Source organism: Castor canadensis, chromosome 17 (assembly GCF_047511655.1).
Source record: "Castor canadensis chromosome 17, mCasCan1.hap1v2, whole genome shotgun sequence".
Taxonomy (NCBI): domain Eukaryota; kingdom Metazoa; phylum Chordata; class Mammalia; order Rodentia; family Castoridae; genus Castor; species Castor canadensis.
Window position 1 is genome coordinate 60,042,920 of NC_133402.1, and position 24,813 is coordinate 60,067,732.

The window sequence follows — 24,813 nt, forward strand, 5'->3', positions numbered from 1 at the left end:
GGGCACACACAGATGGGTCCTGCTGCTCTGAATTTCCTACTTATCTGTTCCATGACACACATGTGAATACTGGGATTTTAGGAGAGGTATAAGATTCTTCCTGCCTGCCCCTTGGTTTTTCTGTACTACTAAGTGTGTAGCAAAGAGGAGCCAGAGTACAACTACTGAGGGGCAAATTCTGAGCGCTGTCATTTGGTCAGCACATATATGAGTAAACTCCAGAATAATTAGACCAATCAAAGCCTTTTCCTAACTTGGGGGTAGAATGACAAATCCTGAACATACCTGAGGTCCCTGTTCTTATCTTCTAGGGAACCCCAGAACAGAGTCATCCACTGAGGACTTTGAGTTAGAAAACCATTTGCGTGGGACAGCAAAGCAATTCCTCCCTTCACTTACTCCCAGTACCTGGGATACAAACTTTTAAATTCATGCCAGTTCTACTGGACCAGTAGCAAATTTCATGGAGGAGCTAAAAAGGAGTATAACAGCTGGCACATCAGGCATTAATAATATAACAAAGGCAGAAAAAAGAGGCACTTTTCATTAGTACTTTTTTGACGTCAATTTATTATTTATCCATTTGCCAATATTCAAACAGGCAAGTGGTCATAAAACATTCAAAAAGACCCTCTAACACAGTCAGGCATCTGTTTTAACTCAGTTCCCTTTAAGAAATCTGGAAATCAGGTTTCAAGGAAAAGTATTGCTTGATGATCTCTTCCTAGAGTTTGGTTTAGATTCTCTGAAAGGCCAGTAGGCAGGTAGATGATGGTTTGTAAGGTAGGATGCAAAGAGAATCAGAAAAGTGCTGTTTCCAAATTTTTGACTCCTCCCCGGGTATTATTCTATTTGAAACAAGAATGTTGGCAAGGCCCGCTGTTCAGTAATTAGCACCCTGTCAAACCCAACCAATCAAGACCAGTACATACTGCACCTGGTCTGAGTTCAAAAATGCATGTGGGCAATTCCAGTGGCCCTGAGAGATTCTTCCCCATCCTAAACCTGTCACATCGTTTTAGCTTCTTTGATAAATGTTTATCCTTGCCATGGAGACAGAAGAAACAAGACAAAAACCTTAAGAGCCCCCTCCCGAGGAGGGGCTGGGGAGGAGTAGCTGGTCAGTGAGTCCATCCTAGCTTGTCTTTCCTTTGCTCCTCTGGATGCTTCTGCCTTTCCAGGAACTGTCTTTGGTGTACAGGCTGTTGTCCTTGATGTAAGCGATGACAGCATCAGGGAGCAGGTACTTCACGCTCTGCCCTTGGCCCAAGGCTCTCCTGATGTATGTGGCACTGATCTCATTCTGCACAGGCTCCCTGACCAGGTGAATGTTGTGCTGGTATTGCTGGAGGATGGGCGAGTCCAAGATGTACCCCTTTGGGTCGTGACCCGCCCGGCTCACGCACACCAAGCCAAACCTCTCCACTATTTCCTGGATGTGTGCGTCTTCCCAGAGGTTGGGGGTCTGGAAGGTCTTCAAGACATCTGCCCCACAGAGGAGTTTCAGCTCAAGTGCAGCTGCAAAAACAAGGGTGGGTCCCAAAAGTTACACAAGGGAGCCACTGCCAGGAAAGATCAAGTGACATTCTATGGGAAATCTCACAGAGGCTTTCCTTGGAAGGTGGGGAAAACTCAGTATCTCCTTGTTCATGGCTTAAAAGAGAAAGCGTGTCAGGGAATCTGAAGTGAGTTCACTGTATCCAGTTGTAAATAACGATTTAATGAACACAGCTTTTGTTTAATATTGGTGAAGTACCAAGTTATACAAAAGATTTTTTTTTTTTAGTGCTACAATTGAAGTCTGTACTGGGGACCATAGCACAGAGCTCCAGAGGTGGCCATGCTGTCTCTAGAAGCCCATTTTCTGAAGGACGATTTCTAAAGACCTAAGACCAATAAACTGTGAGCCTGGGACAGGTCGCTGCCCTATTTGACATCCATTTCAGTCCCAGTGTTATTAAGAGCTTTTATATAAAATGTCATCATACAGATTAAGCATAGAGGCTCTGTGGATAGCCAAAAGGTTTCTAAAAGCCAGCTGGTGGCCTTTTCACTTTACTTTCCAGCACAGCAAAGCTCTAGAACAACTGGTCAACGTGGATAGTCCTTTGGAATTTATTCCAATAGAACACTGAATGCAATGATAAAAAAGAAATCCTAATGTTTATTAGGAGCTCAGTATGGCACTGCCACTAAGTGCTTCAAGTGTATAATACCATATGGTCCTCAGAATAAGTTTATGAGGTAAGTATTGTTGTGCCCGCTTTGCAGAGGGGGAAACTGAGGCCCAGAGAAGCAAGAGAAAGCGGAGGTTCTCAGCTAGTCAGAGAAGCCTCCAGGTGGGGCATCTGTAACTGGTAGGTTCTGGCGCCGCCTGCTGGTGGGAATCTGTACATACATCACAATCGGAACCCTGGCGCCCAAGGGGCCAGTGGACTAATCTGAAAAGGAAAAGCCAAGTCCATGTGGCAAGCATGCTGTAGGACCCCTAGTCCTTCTGGAAGCTGATTCCAGCTTCAGTAGGTGGCAAAGCCATCGTTATCACCACGAGTTACCACCCACTGGCAAAGAACTTGGTGTGAACAGTTGGGTTAGGTTCCTGTGTTGGGTCCTTTGAAGGACTCTGGATGTGGGCAGAGGTAGGTTTACAAAGGAACACCGGGATGGGTACAGAATGGAACGTGGGACACTGGCAGTGTCACGGAGAGGTCTGGGGTCTCCCCTCATTGGGCACATGCTGGGCTGGGCTGGAGCCAAGACTTCTTCTTCTCTGTGCCTCAGCTTCCCCATCCACAAGATAATATAAACTGGACTTATTCAAAGCCACAGATCAGATGTGATTGTGGAAGCACACTTCTCAAACACTGTAGCAACATAATGGTGGTCTAGTAAATGATACTGGACTTCCCTTCACTCATGCATGCTGGACTCTTGGTGATTTCAAACTAAGACTCTAGAGCCAGGTGTCTTGGATTCAAATTCTGGCTCTGCTATTCAGTAACTCATGTGACTTTAAAATGAGGTTGCTAATGGTGCTTACCTTACAAGGGTCTTTTAGAACTGAGTGAGTTTATAAATGTAATTAATATACTTAGAACAGTAGTTGCCACAGAGTCAGGGCTATATGTTTTAACTGCTTTTCATACATTCATTCATTCATTCACCCACTTATCTAGCAAAACATTCATCAAAATTTCCACTCAACATTTATGAATTATGTGCTAAATGTATGGTCTTTTTAAACCAACAAAGATGCACTTATAAATTAATTCAGCAACTCACATTTTTTTTTGGCCAGTCTCCTTGCCTACAATATATATGTAGATTTGTATTGTGCTACAACTGTGAGGTTTTTCTCTAATTTCTTATTTATCCAACCACTGTAGTTTGGCAAGAGACCAGTGTTTGGCTTTTCAAACCATGGGTGGTTTCTATGTGGTCTTCCTACGGGAGGGGGGTTGAATGAAGCACATTTAATTTCAGGGTCTCCTGGAGCACATACCCTCTGTTCCCACAGGTCAGAGAACCTCTTCTTCTCTAAGTGGGTTTTGTTGGGACAGTTTCCACATATTAGCTACAATATTAGGTACTGTTTGATTCCTTAACAATGCAACTAAGGAATACTAATCACTCTGAGCTTTTCCTAGAGAGGACAAGTGCCTGAATGTCCCCAGTCCCCTATATCTAAGGAACATTTGTGAGGCTGTCACAATACCGTGCAATGGATCAACTCTCAGGACCATGTGTGCCCCAGACCCTAACTCCGGACTTTCCTGTCTCAGGTCTCCCAAAGGTATTCACACAGTCCTTTCAAACCTATTCACCCAATGCTACTGAATTTCCAGATTGAGCAAGTCTGCCCAAGTCCAAAACAGATAACTCCAGGGAGCAATGTAAAGGCTGCCAATGTGATCTGTCCAACAGTGGTACAGTGACAGAAATGGGGTATTTGTGGGCATTTTAGGGTAGGGTCTCTGTCTTTGAATAGTTCTGGCCTTTGAAAACAGATGAAGCCAAAATTTACAGAGACCATGGGGACCTTTAACTCTGGCTGCTGGGTTGCCCTAAGTTGATAACATTAAAGAGCCTTGGGTATGAATTTTGTATCTGCTGGGACCACAGGAAAGTCACCTTGCCTATGGATGTGTCTCCTCAGCTGTAAAGTAGGGACAGCTGACACTGGGACCTCCTATGGAGCTTATGGACACTGAGAGATGGAGAGATGCAATGTCAATTTTCTACCTGGGACAGCGTAGGAACACAGCTGTCACAGCACACCACAAACACACTCAGAAGTGAGGGGTGCCAGGGTCTACACAGGAAGACACCAGAGATGGCCAGGAATGGGCTTATGGTGTACGATGGGAAGTGCCCAACTAACCATCCGGTGTAAAGTGAACACAGATCGAACGTCTCTTTGTCAGGGAATCCTCTGAGCATTGCTGAGCTGTGCTGAGTCCCATAGGTCAAGGGCAGGGGTGGCCCTCACAAAAGCCAGACAGTTGAGCAGTTGAAGGTTAGAAGCATCATCGATTCTAAAGTATAACACCCAAGTGGCCCCAGAAACCAACAATGCCACGACTTGGGTGAATCTAGGGGGGATGGCAAATCACAGAAGTGAGGGGCCAAGCCAGGCTCTGCAGCCCAAAGTGCTGAGATCAGCAGTCCCGGGGTGTAAAATTACACAAGAAAAGAGCCAGCAACAAAATGTTCCTTAGAAATCCATCACTGGTAACATACTTGCCATCTCATCCAAAGCCAAACTTAGACTGAGAAAAACTCCATTTTACTTTTTTAAATTGCTCTAGTTTTTTTCTGATTACAAACATGAAACACATGTTTCTTATGGAACATATGGTAGCCATGTGCTTCAGGCAGAAAATAACAACAGCAACAATTAGAATAATTCTGGTTTCTAAAAAACCATCAACATTTTGGCATATTTTTCTTAGACTTTCTATTGATTTAGACATGCAAACAAATGTCAAATATGTTCTTTTTTATATACCTGAGGTAATAGATACTGTGTCATATCCTGATTCCCCCCCACTTTCTTCATAAGCAGTTCTCCATATCATCAAAACCTTTATGTAGACTCTTCATCTTATGTATACGGTATGATTTACTTGCACATTCCTTTATAATTAAAGGAATTAAGGTTGCTTTTATTTTCCGTCATTGTAAAAAAACTTTTGTGATAAACATCTTTGCATAAATCTGTGTCCAAAGTTCTGTTTCCTCAGCTAGACTCCTAGAAGGGGAGTTTGTCAAGCAAGTGGTATAAGGATTTTTTTTTCTTGTAAATGGAAAAGCCCACTTCCATGTAAACTTTTGCACAGTTTCTTTAGAAGAGAACAAGATGAGTAGGGTTTAGGATTTAAATAGGCTGTGACAGTACAAATACTGTTGGGTTGATTAGAGTTGGGAGCTCCTAGAAAAGTGAAAGTGGAAGGAATGGGGGAGGGGGTCTTTGGCAGAGGGCGAAAGCCCATAGATAGGACAGCAGCTGGGCCTGGCTTCACAGGGAAGGTGGGCTCTAAATGGAGTCTCACAGGGCAGCAGCGTTTTTTAACAGGTGAGACAAGAAGGAACAGGCCAGCAAAACAGGCAAGTCAGCCTAGCACCACCCCCTTCACAATGGCTGCTTCCTGCCTCTCCCTGGAGGCCCTGGCTTTCCCCACATGACTTTGTTTCCTGTCTTTGCGCCCTAGCCTGCTCTTCTGTATCTTAGGAGTCTGGGTGTGGCTGCCTCTGCCTCCAGGTTCACCCCATTCACAGATCATCTGCAGCCTGGAGCAGGGCTGGGGTTGCCTGGGGTTGCTCTCAGCCTAAGCCTGGAGCCTGGCCAGGAAAGTGCCCAGGGAGTGTATATAGGATGGGTTAGAAGAGGCAGCAGCTGACTGATGGCTGGGGCTGGAAGGGAAGGAGCCCATACGGGTAAAGAGGAGAAGCAGGCAGGGGACAGATGAATTCATTTAATGCTATGTATAGAAGGGGATTATACAGAAGGCACTATAAGTCCTTCTTAGATTCTTACTCCAGTGCACAGTCCCCCAAACTGGCTGTAAAACAAATCCCAAGTACTTACTAAACATCCAGACTCCTCAATCCCACTTCCCCTCAGCAGGACTGGGGACTGGCCTGGGTATTAAGTGTGTTTAACCAGCCCCACAGTTAATTCTGCGGTATGTGACCCTTCGGCCAGCATCAGGGACTAAAGGGCGCCTTTTGGGCCTGGTGGCATTTCCACCAGGTAGAAGAGTGTTTTCATTGTGCTCTGGGAGTACTAGTTCTAAGAAATACTAGTAGGCATATATATAAAAGAATTCCATGGCTAAAAGGTGACAGGAGTGGCTCTTTGCTTCCCCTCCTTTTTTTTTCTGAGTCATAACGCACGGACACATGAAGGTTCTGAAAAGTCCTACAGGAAAGACACCATTTTAGGTGTATTTATCCTTGGCAGCCCATCCTGACCCTTCTGATCTGAAAGTAGTGTCTTAACCAGTGAAAGACACCTGCGGAGAGCTCTGCAGGTGGTCTGCTGGAATTCTGACCCCTTGGGGCTGTGATTTCCTGCTCACAGCATGTCCTACTCTCCCCACATAATGCCCTGCTTATTTTATTGGCCCATGCCTTTGGCTGTGGACACCTGGGCTACTTATACCCTGGCATCACAGGCAACAAGCCTCCACGTGACACCAGGAGATGACAATAGTTAGCAATCTGGGGTGGCAAATTAAGAAGACAATCCAAATTGGCTTCCCTTAAAAACATATTTCCTTTTGAGAGAAACCATTGAGAAACTGCTAGAAGTGTTAGTCTTGCTATCCAGGCTTTATCAGGGCAAATTTTGAATTCAAAATGGCTAAAGGTGTTAAAAGAACCCCAGCACCACTCACCAGTTTATCCCTGAGTGGCCCTGCCTGTAATCCATGTCACACGCACAAGTCACAGGGTAGGTAAATTCCTTTGGGCAGCAAATCCCAAATTAGCACAACAATTTATGAGATCAGGTAGTCTAATCTGACCTTTGATCTTGGAAGAGTCACCCCCAACCCAAAGGGCCTCAAGTTCCTTGTCTGTACCCAAAGAGTTGGGCTTAAGCCCTCTGCAGTCGTGACCCCGTAGTGCTCACAAGAACCCGACATATCCCCCCTCCCCACCTTTGCAGATGAGAGGTCAGCACCCACCTGCAGGGACTGACAGTGCCTGGCCCCGGTCTGTACCTTCCACTGGGAGTGGAGATCTGAGCAGTTCGCTGTGATGGTGCCTGTGGTGTAAACACATGGGCTCAGGTGTGTCATCCTCAAGCCCCATAGCCACCCCGGGGTTCTCAGAACTTAAGTCACAACCTGTTTCTATGCATGGTAATTCACTCATTCCACAAATATCTGTCAAGAGCCTACTATGTACCAGGTGATGGGACCAGAGGCAGTCACCTCTGGGTCCTTATGGAGAGTCCTATACAAGACAGTTTGCAATCTTCTGTGTGATTTGGGTGAAAGTGGGGAAGTTAGCCTCATTCTTTTCGTACTTTCTCCAGTATTTCTTACTTTAAGAACACAGGGGTCAGTATTGAGTAGGGATTAAGGACAGGTTATTGGAAACAGACAGATCCAAGTTCAATACATGTATTTTCATTTGGAAAGCAGAGATGGTCACATCTGTATATAGGATTTTGAGACGGTAAATGAGCTAGCTATACACATTAAGCACTGACACAGTATGGCCAAAACCTAGCTTTCAATAAAGATGCTTGTTATAAATTACTTTAAAAATGCAATAAGGTGGTGGCTGAGAGCCAGGACTTGGAGTCAGATAGCCTGGATTGAATCCTAGCTTCCCCACTGGCTATCTGTGTGACCCTGGGTGAATGATTTCTGGTCCGTGTGGACGGTTCTACATCTGCAAATAGAGTCTGATGTTGGCACCCACCCCTGCTGGGTGGCTATGAAGATGAAGGAAGTTAATTCACGAAAGGTGCACTGAACATTTCAGATACAATTAGACTTACACCAACTTGGCCTGCTCAGCATTTTAAGCAATCTATCTTCCTCACATCAGGAGATGCCTACACCTTCTTTTCTTATCAAACACCATTTCCTGTATCAATCTGGCCTCCTGTCTTCCACTGCCTGTGTGATGCATTCACTACGAATGTGTCTGGTAGAACAAGCAGGTGTTTTGTGGCCAGAGTGCGTGGGTTCAAGTCCAGGCTATCCTGCTTGTATGACCCTGGGTTAGTCACTGAGACTCTCATAGCCCCACTGACCTCAACTGTTAACTGCGGAAGTTAACGCCATCCTTATCTACAGCGGCTATCACAGGACCATGAGTGACAGAGAGCTTCTACTCTGAAAATTACCTGAGGGCAGCCTGGTGCTGATTATTACTGGGATACATGCAGACAGAAAGTGCTCAGTAAATGTTAGCTGCTATTATAATCATTGCTCTCAGCCTGTATTCCTGCCAGATTGTGAACAGGGGCCCCCTTTCATTCACTGTCACATTCAGTGAGGGCCCATCTACAAAAGGGGAAAATAAATCTTTTCTGGGGAGGGGGTGCCAGTGGGAGGGGGGCAGGCACAAGGAAAGGGGAAATGAGGGTGTATACGGTGAATGTGTTTTGAATCCATATATGAAAATAGAAGAATGAAACCTGTTGAAATTGTTCTAAGAAAGTGGGAGCGGGGGAAGAGGGAGAATGATGGAGGGGGTAAAATCCAACTAAGATATACTGTAAACATATATGTAAATATCACAATGTATCCTCCTATACAACTATTATATGCTAACAAAATCATTAAAGAAGAAAATGCCCACCTAAAGTCTGCTGAATTCGGGACAGATGGAAGGAGTGAATGAATTAATACATCCAACCCTGGGCCAAAGCCCTTCTCATGAGTTCAGAGATTCAGCTGCATTTTCTCTGGGCCGGGCCGGGCTGTTTCCATACTTTTCTACTACTTGGTTTTGGTAAGCTTCCTCTCTGAGGGCTCCCTCCTGTGTTGGTCTGGGTTCTCTCATCAGACTGAGGTGGGCATGAGTCTCACCCGTACCTTCTAACTGTAGGAGTTTCAGAATAATTACTTTCAGATCTTCCATTGTTTCATCTAAACCCACCTACCTCCCACAGTTGCTGATCTGACTACATATAATATATGTGAAAGAGCCTGGCACATCTAGTCAGGGATGAATTAAAGCTGGTGATTGTTATGTTATTTTATTTACCTTGAAGCTTCTAGTTCAAGTTGACCCTGCTTTGGATATAAGCAGGATCTTTGAATTTTGTTGTACAAATGACTACTTTTAGTACTAAGCACATTTTCCTCACAACTTCCTCAGTCTCTTGGGGAAGTAGCCATGTTTTTTCTTGCTGCCTGCCTAAGTGATACCCTGATGTGAACTGACTCTGGGGACATGTACTCTGTGTCCTTGGAGGCCACTGGTCTCTAGGAAAGCCATTCTGGAGGGTAACTGTGGCCAGAGCAAAGTCAACCATCAACCATCTCACATCCCCAAAGTCAGGAGATCACTGTTTTGGAAAATAGCCATGGCATGACTTCAGAGCTGAGCAGGCTGGAGCTCCACCTCTTATTTATTTGTTGTGGGACTGTGATTAACTTAGTCTCTTTGAGCATCAGTTTTTTTATCTATAAAATAAGAATGGCATGAGATTATGTCAGCAATGAGTCCACGAGATGATGACGACGATGATAATGATGATGGATGATGGATCAAGTGGAATGGTATTGTGACTAAGGCCTTCTTCCCCACAACATGGGGAAAAATGAGTAAGTTATTCTTATGCAAGGGATATGAAGTGTCTCCCCAAAAGGCTTGTGTGTTGAAGTGTTGGTCCCCAGATGGTGGATATAATCATTCAGACATGATGAGGTCATGAGCACTCTTCCGTAATCAATGGATTAATCCACTGATGGGCTCATAATTTCCTGGCAGTATTGGTAGGTGATGGAAACTTCAGAGGTGGAGCCTGGCTGGAGGAGGTAGGTGACTGGGAGCATGTCCTTGGGTACTGTATCTTGTCTCAGGCCCCTCTCTGTCTCTCTCTCTGATGCCATGCTGCTATGAGATGAGTAACTTGTTTCCACCATGATGCTTTGCCTCACCATAGTCCACAACAAGGGAGCCAGCTAACTTGAAACCATGAGACAAAATAAATCTTTCCTTTCAAATTGTTTCTCTCAGGTATTTGTCACAGTGAGAAAAAAAAACTGACATAGCTATCAAAGCCCTAATGACACAAAAGGTAGTCTAGACTTTGGAAAGCATAAAACTAAACCACTTCATAAGGAGAAAAATAATCCTCAATAAACCTCACAGTGAATTTACGTTACAGTGACATTTGTTGCTATGTCACTATCATGGAAATTCATTGTTGATTCTATCAAGAGGATACCAAGTGGGGCAACTTATGGGCTGATTTCTATCGTGCTTCTAAAACCACTTTATAATTTTAGCCAGTTTTTCAAACTTTAAAAAATCTTAATAAAAAAATCTTAATCAGCTGCCTGTTGAAACCATGTTGACTGTACCACTGATTCTCAAACCATGGCAGGTCAACATAAATTACTAGGACCATTAAAACAAAACAAAAAATGCCCATGCTTAGAGTCCACCCCAGCAAACCAGTCTCTAAGTTTTCCCAGTGATTCCTGAAGCAGGGTTTGGACCACTGCTTTGAGTAGATCTCATTATTGATCATAAGCCAGACTCACATGCTCAGTGACACACTGTGGGGATCAGCTCTAGACACAGGTTAGAATCACCAGGGAGCTCTTAAAAATTCTGACATCCTACCCTGGACCAATGGGTGAGACCCAGGCATCTGTACTTTTAAAAGCTCCCTAGGAGGTTCCAATGTGTGGCCTGTATTGAGGAGTTCTAAACAATATAGTAACAAATAAATAAGAAAGTGGGAAAGAAAGAAGGGAGAAAGGAATGAAGGAAGGAAGGAAGAAAAATGTGTTCAGTAAAATCTCTGCTCACCTCTCCCTGCATTCTGCAGCAGAGTCACCAGTGACATTTAATTACTCTGGGCAATACCTATGTGTCCATGAATGACTTATTGGTTTTGAGGACCAATCACAGGCCAGCATTAAGGATGCCAGTTAGGGTAGCTAACGTTATTTAGCATTTCCATGCCAGGTAGGTCATTTCATTTAGTCCACACAGTATCCTGTGGTGAATTAGGTGATGCCATTTCCATTTTATTAGGTGAAGAACTGAGGCTCAGGGAGGCCAATGACATTGGTCATTGGCTCCAAAACCTGTGTCCTAGGGAAGCTTGCTTGTCCTAGGGTTAGGGAGAAAGCCCCTGTTCCTGACTACTTATTAAAACTAAATGACTTGTTGGGATATCTGTTGTCTTCCTTCTATTTGCCTTAATTAGGCTAGTTAAGGAGAGATGACTGTGCTCATTCTAAACAGATGATCTTGGTGTAAGTTATTCCTCATGCAGTTTTCAACAGGTGAGTCTGGGCTTGTGTCAACATTGGGGCAGATAAATGAGGAGGGAGCACATATCCCAATAACTTTGTCATAGTCTCCCTTTAGTTGGCAACAGGTTCTGAAGCAGCACTGTACCTGCTGAATGCTTTTAGCTGTCCTTTCTCTAGAAGAAGGTAAAGTAATAAGAGCCAGAGGACATGCAAGGCTGGCTGGCAGAGTGGCTCAAGTGATAGAACATCTGCCTAGCAAATGCAAGGCCCCGAATTCAAACCCCAGTATAGCCAAAAACAAGAACTAGGACATGCAGTCTCAATGTTCACCTTTACTAAAAGCATAAACATTAGCTGGCTGGTGGTTCATGTAACTCTAGTTACTTGGGAGGCCGAGACGAGGAGGATCACAGTTCCAGGTCAGCCTGGGCAAAAAATTAGCAAGACCCCATCTCAACCACTAACTGATTGCAGTGGTGTGTGCCTGTCATTTCAAGCTATGTGGGAGGCTGAAATCAAGAGGCCTGCAGTTCCTGGCCAGTCTGGACAAAACAAACAAACAAACAAACAAAAAACCCCCAACGTTGTGATATCCCATCTCAACAGAAAAAAGCTGGGTGTGGTGGTGTATGCTTGTCATCTCAGGGATGGCAGGAAGCCTAAAAATGGGAGGACTGAGGTCCAAGATAGCCTGGGCAAACAGCGAGACCCCAGCTCCAAAATGACCCGAGAATAAAAGCTGGAGGTGTGGCTCAAGCAGTAGGGCGCCTGCCTCACAGCACTGAAGCCCTGAGTTCAAACTCCAATACCCCTAATGAAACAAACAAAAAAACTCAAACTTTTTTTCCTAGCACCTTACAAAGTAAGTGAAAAATGAAGATCAGGACACACAATGAACAGGCCTTGTCCTGTGTTCCCCTATTGCCTGACAACCCTAGTCTCCAAATAAAAGACACAGTCCAGGAATTGTGACCCCTTCCTGCAGAGCTCGTCACTGGTGATGGGGCAGGTCTACCTCACACTCCTCTCTGACAGTCAGGACAGTGGGACTCCCTGCTTATGGGTACAATTCAGTAACCATTGTCCTAATGTGCAGGTCTGGCCCGGGGCTTTCAAACGCTTGTGATGATCCTGCTGAACCTAATAGGAATTTCAGAGGATTTAAAAAAAATCCCCAAGTAACTATTTCTAGATTTATAGTATTTTTTTCTATTTTACATAAAAGTCTGGATTTAGAGAAGCCAGGATTTGTGCAAATAGAAAAGATGGCTTATTATGTAGATTCAGTTTGCAACCTAGTCAATAATGAAACTAATAAAAGATTCCACTTACTGAATGTTATTAGGTGGTGGTTGTAGGTCAGGAAAGTTCTTTGCATCAAGAAATCCTCATTAGGTTTTATTGTCCTTATTTTGCAAGTGAGAAATGAGTCTCAGCCAGGCTAAGTCACCTGCTCAAAGTCACACAGCTGCAAAGTGAGGGAAGGGGGTTAGGACGCTACAGCTCCTGAACCAAGACGGAGAGGGGGTTCCCACAGTGCTTCCTGAAGGATGGTGGCTGTAATTTATATTTTGCTTGGGGACCTGTCTGAAAAGGTGAATCTGTTGGCTCCTGTCCCCCAGAATAGAGATCTAGAAGAGGTCCTGGCTGAGAGGGTCTGGCTGAAGCATCTGTCCCTTCCTTTCACCCTGCACACGTCATCCTTGGCAGCATGACCACAGTCACCTGAGCACCTTCACTGTCTCCATCCACTGTGCCTGCTCACTCTCCCAGGGGTCCACACGGATCCAGTCAGACGTCTGCAGGGCCAGCCGGGCCATGGCCACTCGGTGATGGGAAGCCACCAGGTCTTTCTTCCCATACTTGTCATTGACAGGTGAGATGATGCCCTGGATCACCTGGTACATGCCTAGGCAGGGGAGAGCAGAGATGCTGTAGTTACAGATGGATGTGTGCCATCTGGCAGCAAGAATTCACGCAGGCACTAAAAATCTCTGCCTCTTCTAAGTGGGAGCAGACCCTGCCATTCTCTCTGGGTGGGTCAAGGACCAGGGACAAAATCACTGCCTCTGTGACGCCAGTCTTCTACAACCCAGGACAGCACTTCTACCGAGAGGAAGACTGGAGGTTAGAGCCCAGCCAATGGGCATTACAGCAATGTGGATAGGTAGGGTTTGAATATGTTTGAGGAACACCATGAGGTCCCCGTGTGGGATGACAAATAGTGAAAACAGGAAGTTATTATTATTATTATTTGCAGTTTTGGGGATTGAACCCAGGGCCTTGCCCATGTTAGGCAAGAGCTCTACCACTTGAGCCATACCCCCAAGCCCTTTTGTTTTTTAATCTTCTTTGAGATAGCATCTCCTTATTTATGCTTGGATTGGCCTTGAACTCTTGATCCTCTTGGCTCTGCTGTGATTATAGACATGCCTCACCATGCCCTGCTCCAAATGAGCTTGTGAGGCTGAAGATGAAGGGTGGGGTTTAGCATGTCCAGGTTTGATGGGTAAGGGGACGTGACTGACACCCAGCCCCACTGTGACTTTGGAGGGATGTGCTACCAATGGGAGTAAGCCTTCCTTGGAACAGACTAGCTAGTTGGTAAACTTCCATATGGATCCTGTGAACCTACAAGGATTTGTCTGACCAGAGAAAAAATGATGTGTTAAGTCCCCAAACCAGGGTAATTGTCACACCAGGCCTGGTAGAGCCTCATGACACTACTTTAAGAGCCATTTCCTACTACTTCTAGTTGAAGGGCATCTGTCATACCTGAATATTGAAATTTATTGAATGCTTTTTTCTGCAACTCTTGAAATGACTGTGCAATTTTTCTCCTTTGGTCAGCTAATGTAGTGGATTGTGTTGATTAATTTTCTGATCTTAAAGTAACATTGCATTCCTGAGATAAACCCAACCAGGTGAAGATCTCTTTTTTGTGTATTGATGGGTCCACTCTGCTAGTTATTTTTAGGAAGGAAGATAGGTCTCTAACTCTCCTCTCTCTTACTGCCCTAACCAGGATTGGGTATGGAGCTCCCCAGCATCCTCATCGAGTGTGCTGGGGAGCTCCCTGTTCCCCTGTACTCCAAGAGGGCAGCATGGGGATGAGCTGCCGTTCTGAAACGTTCAGCAGAACTCACCAGTGAGGTCTTATGAAGCTAAAGTTCTGGTGACTTATTTTTGTCCATTTCATCTAAACTTTGAAATTTACTGTCCTAAGGTTCTTCCCAATGCCCTCTCATTGGCTTAATGTCTGTACCACCTGTAGTCAGAAGTTTTTTCATTCTTTGATGGGTGTGTCTCTCTTTTGTGCAGTATTGCTAAGATTTGTTATTTTCAAAGAACCAACTTCTGGCATATAGATTTTCTCTACTGACTGTTTGTTTTCTGTTTCACTGGTTGCTATTCTTATTTTATTTTATTTTTTTGGTCCTAGGGTTTGAACGCAGGACCTTCCACTTGCTAGGGAGGTGTTCTACTACTTGAGCCACACACCTAGCCTATTCTTAATTTTATTAATTCTACCCTTCTACTATCTTGGTGTTATTTTGCTGCTCTTTCTCTAACTTCTTGTGATGTCTGCTCAGTTAATTAATTTGAAATTTTTGATTTGTCTTATTTCCTAAAATGTACCACATAGGCTGTAAAATTTCCCTCTGAGCACGTTAACTTATACCTTATACATTTTGATATGTAGTATTCTCATGATTTTTTTCTAATTTCCATTATGATGTCTGTTTTGATCTATGAGTTACTTAGAAGCATTTTTCTTAGTTACCAAACACATTGTGATTTGGGGTTATATTTTTGTCATTCATGTCTCGCTTACCGCCACTATGGTCAGAGAACACACTCTAAATTGATTTAATCTCTTGAAATGTGTTGGTTCTTGTTTTTTATGGTCAGTTTTGATGAATGCTCTGTGTGCTGAAACAGAATGTGTACTCTGGGGCCCTTCCGTGTACTGTTCTATTTGGTCAGCATTACTGATTGTTAGCTTGCTGGTGGGTACAGTGGTTCATGCCTTTAATTCCAACTACTTGGGAGAAGGAAACTGGGAGGACTGAAGTTTGGGACCACCCTGGGCTATATAATGAGACTGTCTCAAACCAAGAAAAGAAACATAGAATGTGTGACAAAAAGAAAACACAATATAAGATGGTATCTTTAGACTCAAATACCTCAACGTTCACATTTAGTGTACGTAAATACGATGTTTCAATTAAAAGTCAAAAATTGCCAAGGTTGACAAAAGAAAATGTTTTAGTGGACCATTTACAAGATCCTGCCAAAACAGAGGTACAGAAAGTATGGTGGTAAAATATACCACGTGTATTTTCAATCAAATGAAATTGTTCAGGCTATATTATCCAACACATATACTTTAATTTTTTTAAACACAATTTTATGCATTTGAAAGTGGTTTGGGGTCTAACTATTGCACATGGGAAATACTAACTCTATTAAGTTCATTATTTTGAACAGATGAGAAATCTGATTTTGTTTATGAATGAGAAACACAACTGGACTGATGACCATCATTTTTATGGTTTTGAAAGTAAATTTGTTTGACCCAGTTTTCTTAGATTTTCCTTCAGCTATCTGTAGGAATGACAAGGATTTGAGAATGACATCAGATCTGTATGTTTGAAGCAGGGAAGTTAGCACAAATTTGTAAGTAGGACTTGTGTTAGCTTATGCATAGACATCAGGCAACAGTGTGTGCATGTATGCATGTGTATCACACGCACATATAGTTACAGGGCTCAATGGTTACCAGCATTAGCAGCAAGTACCTGAGAGAGAATATGACATCAGAAAATGAGTATCAGAATTTACGGTCACCTCATTCTCCCTTATTTATAGCTGGCTTCTGTTTCTTACTCTGGATTTTATTACTTCATTTTTTCCCCTCTTTAAGCCTGCAAGTTATATACACAGTTTCATAGCAAAGTAAATCAAGGCCTTCACCCCTTTCCTTAATAACATAAGGACTTCAAAACGCTCACTCCACTTACCTCGTCTTACGTGTCACTGTTGCTGGTACTCTGTCCACCTTCTTCTCTCTCTACCACACCTCATCATTCTGTTCTACCCAAACAATGTTCACTTAGACTTTAGCAAATATTTGTCATTGTTTGTCTTTCTATACTTTCTGACAAAATACATCCTGTAAGATTTCCTTAGGTTAGTCATTTCATCCTTGAAAGACATTCAAACTGTTACTCTCAGTCTTGAAAGATATTTTTACTGTAGGAAGTAATTGGTTGCAATCATTTTTCTGCAATCCTCTCAAGTTATTTTTGCAAGTATTATATTATTGGGTCTCAGAAACTCTCTGTAAGTAACTGCCATTCCCGTGAAGGCAATCTGTGTTTTTTCTTGTTGCTCTAGACACTGTCCTTGTCAACATATAGATTCCTTTTTATTTATCCTGCCTTGGGATCACCGGGTTCATTAAATCTATGACTTTCATTAGATTAGGAACATTCTTAGTGATTATTTGTGCAGAAATTGCCTCTGCCCTTTTCTTCCATCTCTCTCATTTCATGCATGAAGCTTCTGCATCTCTTACCTTCTTTTCTGGGATGTATAGGAATCTCTTTCTCTTTGCTCCATTCTGAATAATTTTATTTGATCTATATTCTAATTCAGTAAGTCTGTACTTCTGCTCTATCGATCTGACTCAAAATCATTTGTTCAACTTTTGAGTTTTCCAATCCATGAACATGGTATATCTCTCCATTAACATTCAGGACATAAATTCTATACATGTTTTGTTAGATTTATACCCAACTGTTTTCCTTTAGATCAATTTTAAATGATACTATGTTTTAAATTTCGGTTATATATATATATATATATATATATAAAATTTGTGCTTACATGTTCATCTTTATCTTGCAACTGAACTCAAACTTATTCTAAAGATTTTTTGGTAAATTCTTTGAAATCTCTATGTAGACAATCATGTCAAATGCAAACAGGAGCCTTTTATTCTGAGACCGCTCCTTTTTTTTCTAATCTAAGCATTTAATAGTATAATTTTCCCTCCCTGCAATGCTTTCACTGTGTCCAGCATATTTTGATTTGCTACACTTTCACTATTGCTAGAGTCCATGCATTTAAAAAAATCCTTTGAAATGTTCTCTTTGACTTGACTTCATGGGTTATTACAAAGTGTGTAAATTTCCAAGTGCTTTAATATTTTTCTCTTGTCTTTATCAATTTTAGTTGGATTCTGTGATGGTCAGAGATCATACTCCATATGAATTCAATTCTTTTAAACTTATAGACATTTGTTTTATAGTTCAGAACATGACCTATCTTAGTCAATGTTTCATTGGTACTTAAAAAAAATATGTGTTCTGTTTTTATTGAGTTCTATGCATGTCACTGAGAGCATGTTGTTAATTTCATTGTATATTTCTTCTGTAGCCTTCCTGATTGTCAGTGTAGTAGTCAATACTGAGAGTGGAGTGTTGAAGTCCTCGCCTGTACTTGTGAATGTGACTATTTTGTTTTTCTGCTCTATTTATTTTTATCTCATATATTTTGAGACTGGTCTGTTTTTTTTTTTTTTTTTGGTGTGCACACCAAATGAAATTTGGCCTCCAATGAAATTTTAATTTTGTTTAGTCATCTCTAGAAATTCTGACTGGTTCTTCAACAAATCTGATAAGTCATTTTTTATAGTTTTTTTTTTAAATGTAAGTGTAATTTTTATTATCTATATCTGACAATACCAATTTCAAGGCCTGTATAGGTTATTTTTGCATCTTTTTAATCTCTTCTAGTATTATGGTTTTGCTTCTTTTATTTCTAGTTATTTTTGGATGCTTGCTGGTCAATGCCTCTGACAGTCATTTGTGGCTCCTCCAGACTCCTCCAGATCTGACGCAGTCATACCATCTTCCAGAATGGCTTTAGGCTGACTTTCACAGGTCCCTGGAGTTATTAAAAGCCACAAGCAATCTTGATCAAGTTCCCTGACTTGAGTTTCTTTGGCTGATCCAGTTTGAGGGCTGCAAAGGCTCATGTGTAGACACTTCTTCCTAGGGATATTTTCTCTCTCTCTTTTCTTCTGCTTTCTTCAGCATCAAGGCACCATGGCCTCTCCTAAGTCCCCTAGGATGGGGGAACGAAGGGGCTAAGATCTGATTCACCCTAATTCTGAGGGTGTGGTTCCTTTGGGGTCAAGCTTAATGTGGGAGATGTCACCTGTAAGGCTTGGGAGGGCACCTGCTTTTGAACTCTGCCCTCCTGGCTTGCATGGACACTGACTCAAAGATAGAGTGGGCAATTCTGGCAAGTGCCCACAGGACTCTGGTGTTCTAGTAACATGCTCATCTCTCTGATTACTGGTGTTTATCTCTCACCTTTTTAAGCTTTAATGATGAAGTTACAAATTCTTATTTTAAAGGGGGAACTGACCTTTTTCTTGGAAGCTAGAAGATCTCTGATGCATTTTTGCATCCCTGGTAATCAGGGCTACCCTGGACCTCCTTCCTGGAGGCTGTGGTAGCCACTGCATCAAGGGTTGGCAGAAACCAGCTGAGGACAAGGAGGCAATGTTCATCTTTTGACATACAGAAGTGGCTTATACAACTCATTTTCAGAGATGCCACTTATGAGAGTGAAAGCTTTCATTTGTAAGAGCCAGGCTTGTTGAGAGAGAGAAAATGATTGTTTGAGGTCCTTTAAAAAACCAGAAACCAGAGCTCAATGACTCAGCCCAGAGTTTTACTGAAATCCACAGAGTAGTGAGAAGAGAATGTGAAAATGGAAATGAAAGGTCCTTTCTGGGCTGATGGTAGGAGGAGGTGGACTGAGCATCTGGGGTAGATAAAAGTCTGAAAGAAAGGCTTGTAGTTCAGAGTTAAGGCCTGTTCCCTATACTCTGTTACCCTTCAGAGATAAGCTTTGTTAGCTTATCAGGAAGGCAAGTTTAGAAACTGTAAAGCAGGTGGGTTCCTGTTTTGCCTCCCTCTTAGAATTCAGGGGTATCTCATGTTGGCCTGTGTCAATCCAGAAAAACATTAACAGAGTAGGAATGGCAGAGCAGCATGCTCTGAAATGGAGAGCATTTCAGTAAACAGCCCCTCCCTCAGCTTGTGCACGGCCTGGGAGAGAGCCATGAGAATTCCGAAGGCTCCTTAAATGCAGTGTGAGGGAGAATTAAAATCAGCCTGGCTCCTGTGGGGAGTGTAACAGGTACAAGGAGTACAGCCCAAAGCCAAGGACCATGACATTGGCAGGACTCTCCTTGGCATATCCAAGAGGAGCTGAGAAGGCGTGAACAGTAAAGGCAGGGAGGATAGAGGCTAATGCCAAAGGTTGTAGGTAGACCCCTCAGTTGTGGGCAGGGAGGACCAGATGCCCTCTTTTGGATGACAGGATGCTAATTCTCCCAGGATGCTTAGCTTGCTATTGGAGAGAAAGGCAAGAAAAAAATGAATTCAATTAATAATCGACCTATAAGAGATTCAACTTAAAATCAGATACTTTTCACCATTTGTGGAGTAAGTTGAGTGTTACAGAAAGCAAAGTAAGTTACATGACATCCTTGCATGAGTGAGTCCCATGCTATCCAAGGGATATGCAAGCCTTTTCTTCATTTCTCTTTCTTTTCCTTTTTGAAAGAAATGGGAGCTGGGAGGACTAATTCCTATTGGATACTGACTCTTAGGCAATTTATATAAATTTGACCTTCACATTAATCTGTTTTACAGGAGGAGGCTGGGTAGGAGGACAGGGGCTCATCCAGGCTGCTCTGCCAGGAATGTTGGGCACCCAGGTGTCACCTGTGATGGCTTAGCTCATTTTGGCAGGTTGTGCACTGAAAAATCAATGCCTTTTTTTTTTTTATAGCACCCAGGAGAGGAGAGTCAATAAAAATAACAATTTGAGCTAAAACTCCCATTTGCCCTCTAAATGGTCATGAGTCCGAGTCTTTTCCATTTCCCACAGCTCTTGGCCTCAATCCCACTGTTCCCTTTTATGCGACCTGTCCCTCACCCTTCCGTTACCTGCAGGTACTTCTTCTGTGACCCTCTGCTGCTCAAACTCACCTCCACTACAGCACCTGTATGACAGTGATCTGTTTGCCCCTATCTTTCCCACGAGACTGAGAGCTGCTCCTTTGCTCCTTGTCTTTTCTTTCTGGATAACATGAGCATCGCTTATTATGAAGTTATACCATCCATACCTCGGGGTTACCAAAGCCATACGTGGCTGTCAGTTTGACATGGCAGATAGGATTCCTTGTCTATTTTCACCCCCTCTATAAACTAATAAGATGGCAATAAAGAAATAAAATAAGGATGAAATCACAAGGGCAAAGGAAGTGGTTAGCTCTGGGGAACATGCACTTTTGGCTGTTCACTCTTGTGAATGGGACTTTTTTTCTATCTTTTATCATATGTTTTCATTACAGTATATTAAAACTGTTATGTAGAAAACCGCATACTTTGGCTGGTTTGTTTTGAATCTAGCTACCTTACTGAACTTATTAGCTCTAATAGTTTGTCAAATGCTTCTGGATTTTCTAGGGATATTGTAAATCACCTGCAAATAATGAAAACTGAAACTCCTTTCTGTTCTTGCTGGGAATGCTTCTGAAGCGTGAAGCCATTACACGTCATGCTAGGGAAGGTATCCTTATAGTTCCAATTTAGTAAGAGTGTTAAAAAGATCCCTGAGTAGGTATTGGATTTTATTGCATGACTTTTAAGCATGTATTGAGACGATGATTTAGGTTTCATAAAAATATATTGTCTTACTAATGTTAGATATTAACAGATCTCTTTTTGGTATATTGTCCTTGAATACCTGGGATAAATGCTACCTGGTATTGTTGAATTATTCTTTTATTAGCAATTTGATAACCTATGACTTTATATGGGTATTTTGCATCCAAAATTATACCGTTAAACATGAGCTGTAATGCCACGATATCCTTATCCAATTTTCTTTGTGCTAGAAAATGGCTATGGTAGATTGACTTATTGGTCTCAATTCCTCAGTCTGCCATTGCAGCATTATTCAAAGGTGAGATGTATTTCCCCGCCCCTTGACTTTGGGCTTGGCCATGAGAATTGCTTTGTCCAATGGGATCTTAGCAGGTGGGATGTGAACACAGACATGCTTGCTTGGTGGGGCTTGCAATCCTTTGCCTGTGCCATCCCCTTGAGAAGAAGATGCAAGGTGACCACTTCTCTCCCATTTTCTTATACCTCAGAACAGCTGGGTTACCATCTGACCTACGGCTCTGTGATTAACAAATAAGCTGTTTTTGTTGGGTATGGCAGTTCACACCTATAATCCCAGCTACTTGGGAGGTGGAGATTGGGAGGATCATGGTTTGAGGTCAGTCTGAGCAAAACGTTACCAAGAACAAGACTCCATCTCAACAAAAGAGCTGGGCATGGTGGTATACACCTGTCATCTCAGCTACACAGGAAGTATATAAGTAGGACGACAGTGGTCTAAGCTTTCCCTGGGCAAAAAAATGCCAGACCTTACCTGAAAAATAGCTAATGCAAAAAGACTGGGACATGGCTCAAGAGGTAGAGTCCCCTACCTAGCAAACTGAAGGTCTTGAGTTCAAACCCCAGTACTCATAAAGAAAAAGAAAAGATGAAAAAGAAATGGCTTATTCTTCCATGCCACTGATATTTTGTGGTTTTGATGTAGCTAATGGCTTATCTGGAAACATTTATGTGGATGCTACGTTTAGAATTGATCACTTGAAGTGTTCATGGCACTTCTTGGGTGCCTCCACTCCCTGGCCTGGTGGGCTCAGCAGAGGAGGAAACTATGGCAGACAGTCTTTCACCAAACATGTCTACACACTATTTCCTAGCCACATGATCTTTGAGAACCTGGGCCCTCCTCCAGGTGACTGCTTTACCCAATGGCAAAAGTGACAATGTGTGATTTCTAGGCACTTCCATCTTGGGGTTTTGGGCCACTTGGTCTTAAAACTTAGGTGTCCTGCTATGATATCCTAAATTGTCTTATGCAGACAGACCCCAGAGTGGCTGTGTGTACATGTTCTGGCCCAGCATTGGCTGACAGACATGAGTGAAGAAGTCTCTAGATGACCCTTGCCTCCAGCCATTCAGTCAACCCCCCTCTTTGGGTTGTCTTGGCTGAGTTCCCAGACACCATGAAGCAGAGACAAGTACCCATGTTGTGCTGTATTCAATTCCCTCTTAATTGAGGAGCATAATAAAACTATCAGTTTATACCACTAAGATTGGAGTATAGTAAGATTTGTTAGAGAGTTACAATAACTGGAACGGGAAAAAGATTCCAAAAATGCTACATGATTTCCCCATTCTACCAGGAAATGTAGGGTTGGGATCTGAACCTAGGTCTTCCTGAGCTTCTCCTATTGCACCACGCTGATGAGAGGCAGTGAAATCTGGAGAGGTGATAGGCAAGCTAGCCAGGTTGCTAAGGAGGATATCCTGAGACAGCTCCAACTGCTTATGTGTGGCCCCAACCAAGTCACTCTGTGGTCTAGTGGAGAAACTGGCCTCTAGAGCTGCCCTGAAAATTGCAACCATCTCCCGTAGCAAGATTGGATTTCAATAATAAAAACGTTATTACTGCTTAAAATGTTAGCAGCCTCACAAACCGTGAAGCAAAGACTTAATGCCATGCCATTCACTGTAAAAACTTCATTATTTCCACAGAAAATGCCTTGGTACATTTATCAGCATTTTATTAAGAATTAGCATATATACTTTGCAAAACTACATGTGCCAAAACAACTGAGATGTGCATTAGGTAATGCGCTGATGTGGCTGCCCATGAGCACTGCCCCATTCCCGATTCTCCCCTCCCCTCCCCTCTTGCAGACTTAGTTCTGGGGCTTTTGCTAGGAGAAGCTTAGTGTCTCTGTGGGTACCTGCAATTGGGCCTCTCCCACTTCTTCTTCCTTTGGCTGTGCTGGCTGAAAAGCACCCTGGAAATGAGGCCTGGAAAGGCAAAAATCTGAGATGTACCAGGAACAACTACTGGAAATGGAGTAAACAAGGAAAGGAAGCTGGGGGATAGTAGGTTTTAAAAAAATAAAAATAAGAAAAGGCTACAATCTCAGCCAAATGGATGCATACTTTTAAAAAGAGGTTATTGTGACTAAACTTCACTTCTAAAGTAAGCCTAGAAAACTGGCTCTGAGGCCACCTCGACACACTTTTCTTTAATGTCCTCCTCAGATCCCAAGCATATTTGGCATGCTTTACATTTGTTTGTCTCTTCAGCTAGAGAGCTCTTAGCCTGTGGAGACAGAATGCTCTTTAGGCTGCCTATTTGCTGCTCTACCCTGTGCTCTTCTGGCCAGCAATGGCCATCAGTTTCAAAGACTGCTGCATGCCGGGATTGCGGGGGCCAGGGGTGGCTGGAGAAGAAAATCCAGGCATCCTGCTGCCCCAAAGTAGAGCCTTCAGCCCTCCAGAACCACAGCTGGCCACTGCTGCTCTTCTGTCTGCCCTCCATTTCCCTTCCTTCCGTCTGTGTAGTCTTTCTTTCAATTAGCAAACTCTTCTTGCACACTATACAGCTCCCTCTGGTCTCCAGAATTTCTCACTGCTTGAGCTTGTCAGTGTGAGGTTTCTCTCTTTTTTTAAATTTTCAAATGTCTTGCTTTTTTGTGTGTGCAACTTTGTAAAAACTAGGCAAACAACAAAGCAGTATCATTTCATAAGGTTTAAACTTCCCTTCTGGGCCTGGATAAAAAGGACTTTTTGTTCCCTCTCTCCTGCCCTATTCTCTGCAATCATCTCCACATCCCAGGCACTTGGCACAAGCTGGCTGGCAGTGCCTTCTATGTGTCTTGAGCCTGCTTCGGGTCCTATATACTTTCAGGGTATTTGAACCTATTTCTTTTGCACGTCTCCATCATCTTCCTTTTAGGTCCTGGCTGTGTATATTTCTGCCTCCTAAATAAAGTATTCTTTCAGAATGTCATAATCGGACGGCTGTGGGTTCTTTTGCCCTCTCTGGATAGAAATCAAGGATGGGTTGTTGACAGCCTTAAGTTCCAGACTTTCACAAACTGGGCTTCGAAATCCAGCCTTGAGGACTACAGGCTCATTGCTCCAGGTGCTCAAGCCAGTGGTTTATTGTGCTGGGCTTAGAGTGCTGACGCCCAGCAGCTCTCTTGACTCTTCCAGCAACTACGCTTGCAGTTCTCATTGCCTTGGCTCTTGAATCTGCTTGCATCTACAGTCTCAACTTCATCACTGATTCTTGCCTTCTGCTATCCTTGGTAGTCTCAGCTTCTCACAGATTCTGCCTCAGTAACTCTCTGGAACTCTTTGACCACTTCCTAGTG

At 43.0% G+C, this 24,813-nt stretch overlaps 1 protein-coding gene across 10 annotated transcripts in view; it reads right to left on the bottom strand.

Moving 5' to 3' along the window:
- Positions 1 to 550: 550 nt before the first annotated feature.
- Positions 551 to 24,813, bottom strand: part of Nmnat3 (nicotinamide nucleotide adenylyltransferase 3) — a 100,633-nt gene continuing 76,370 nt past the window's right edge. For 4 of the 10 annotated variants that reach the window (XM_020180166.2, XM_020180162.2, XM_074060326.1 and 1 more), the window contains 3 exons: positions 13,188 to 13,371; positions 7,191 to 7,270; positions 551 to 1,518 (listed from right to left, as the gene is read on the bottom strand). In XM_020180166.2, coding sequence (XP_020035755.1) covers positions 1,136 to 1,518; positions 7,191 to 7,270; positions 13,188 to 13,371 — 647 coding nt within the window. In that variant the 3' untranslated portion in view covers positions 551 to 1,135. Of the gene's footprint in view, positions 1,519 to 7,190; positions 7,271 to 12,794; positions 12,931 to 13,187; positions 13,372 to 24,813 lie in introns of all 10 variants that reach the window. The other 6 variants (XR_012443288.1, XM_074060327.1, XR_012443289.1 and 3 more) reach the window with 6 other exon arrangements.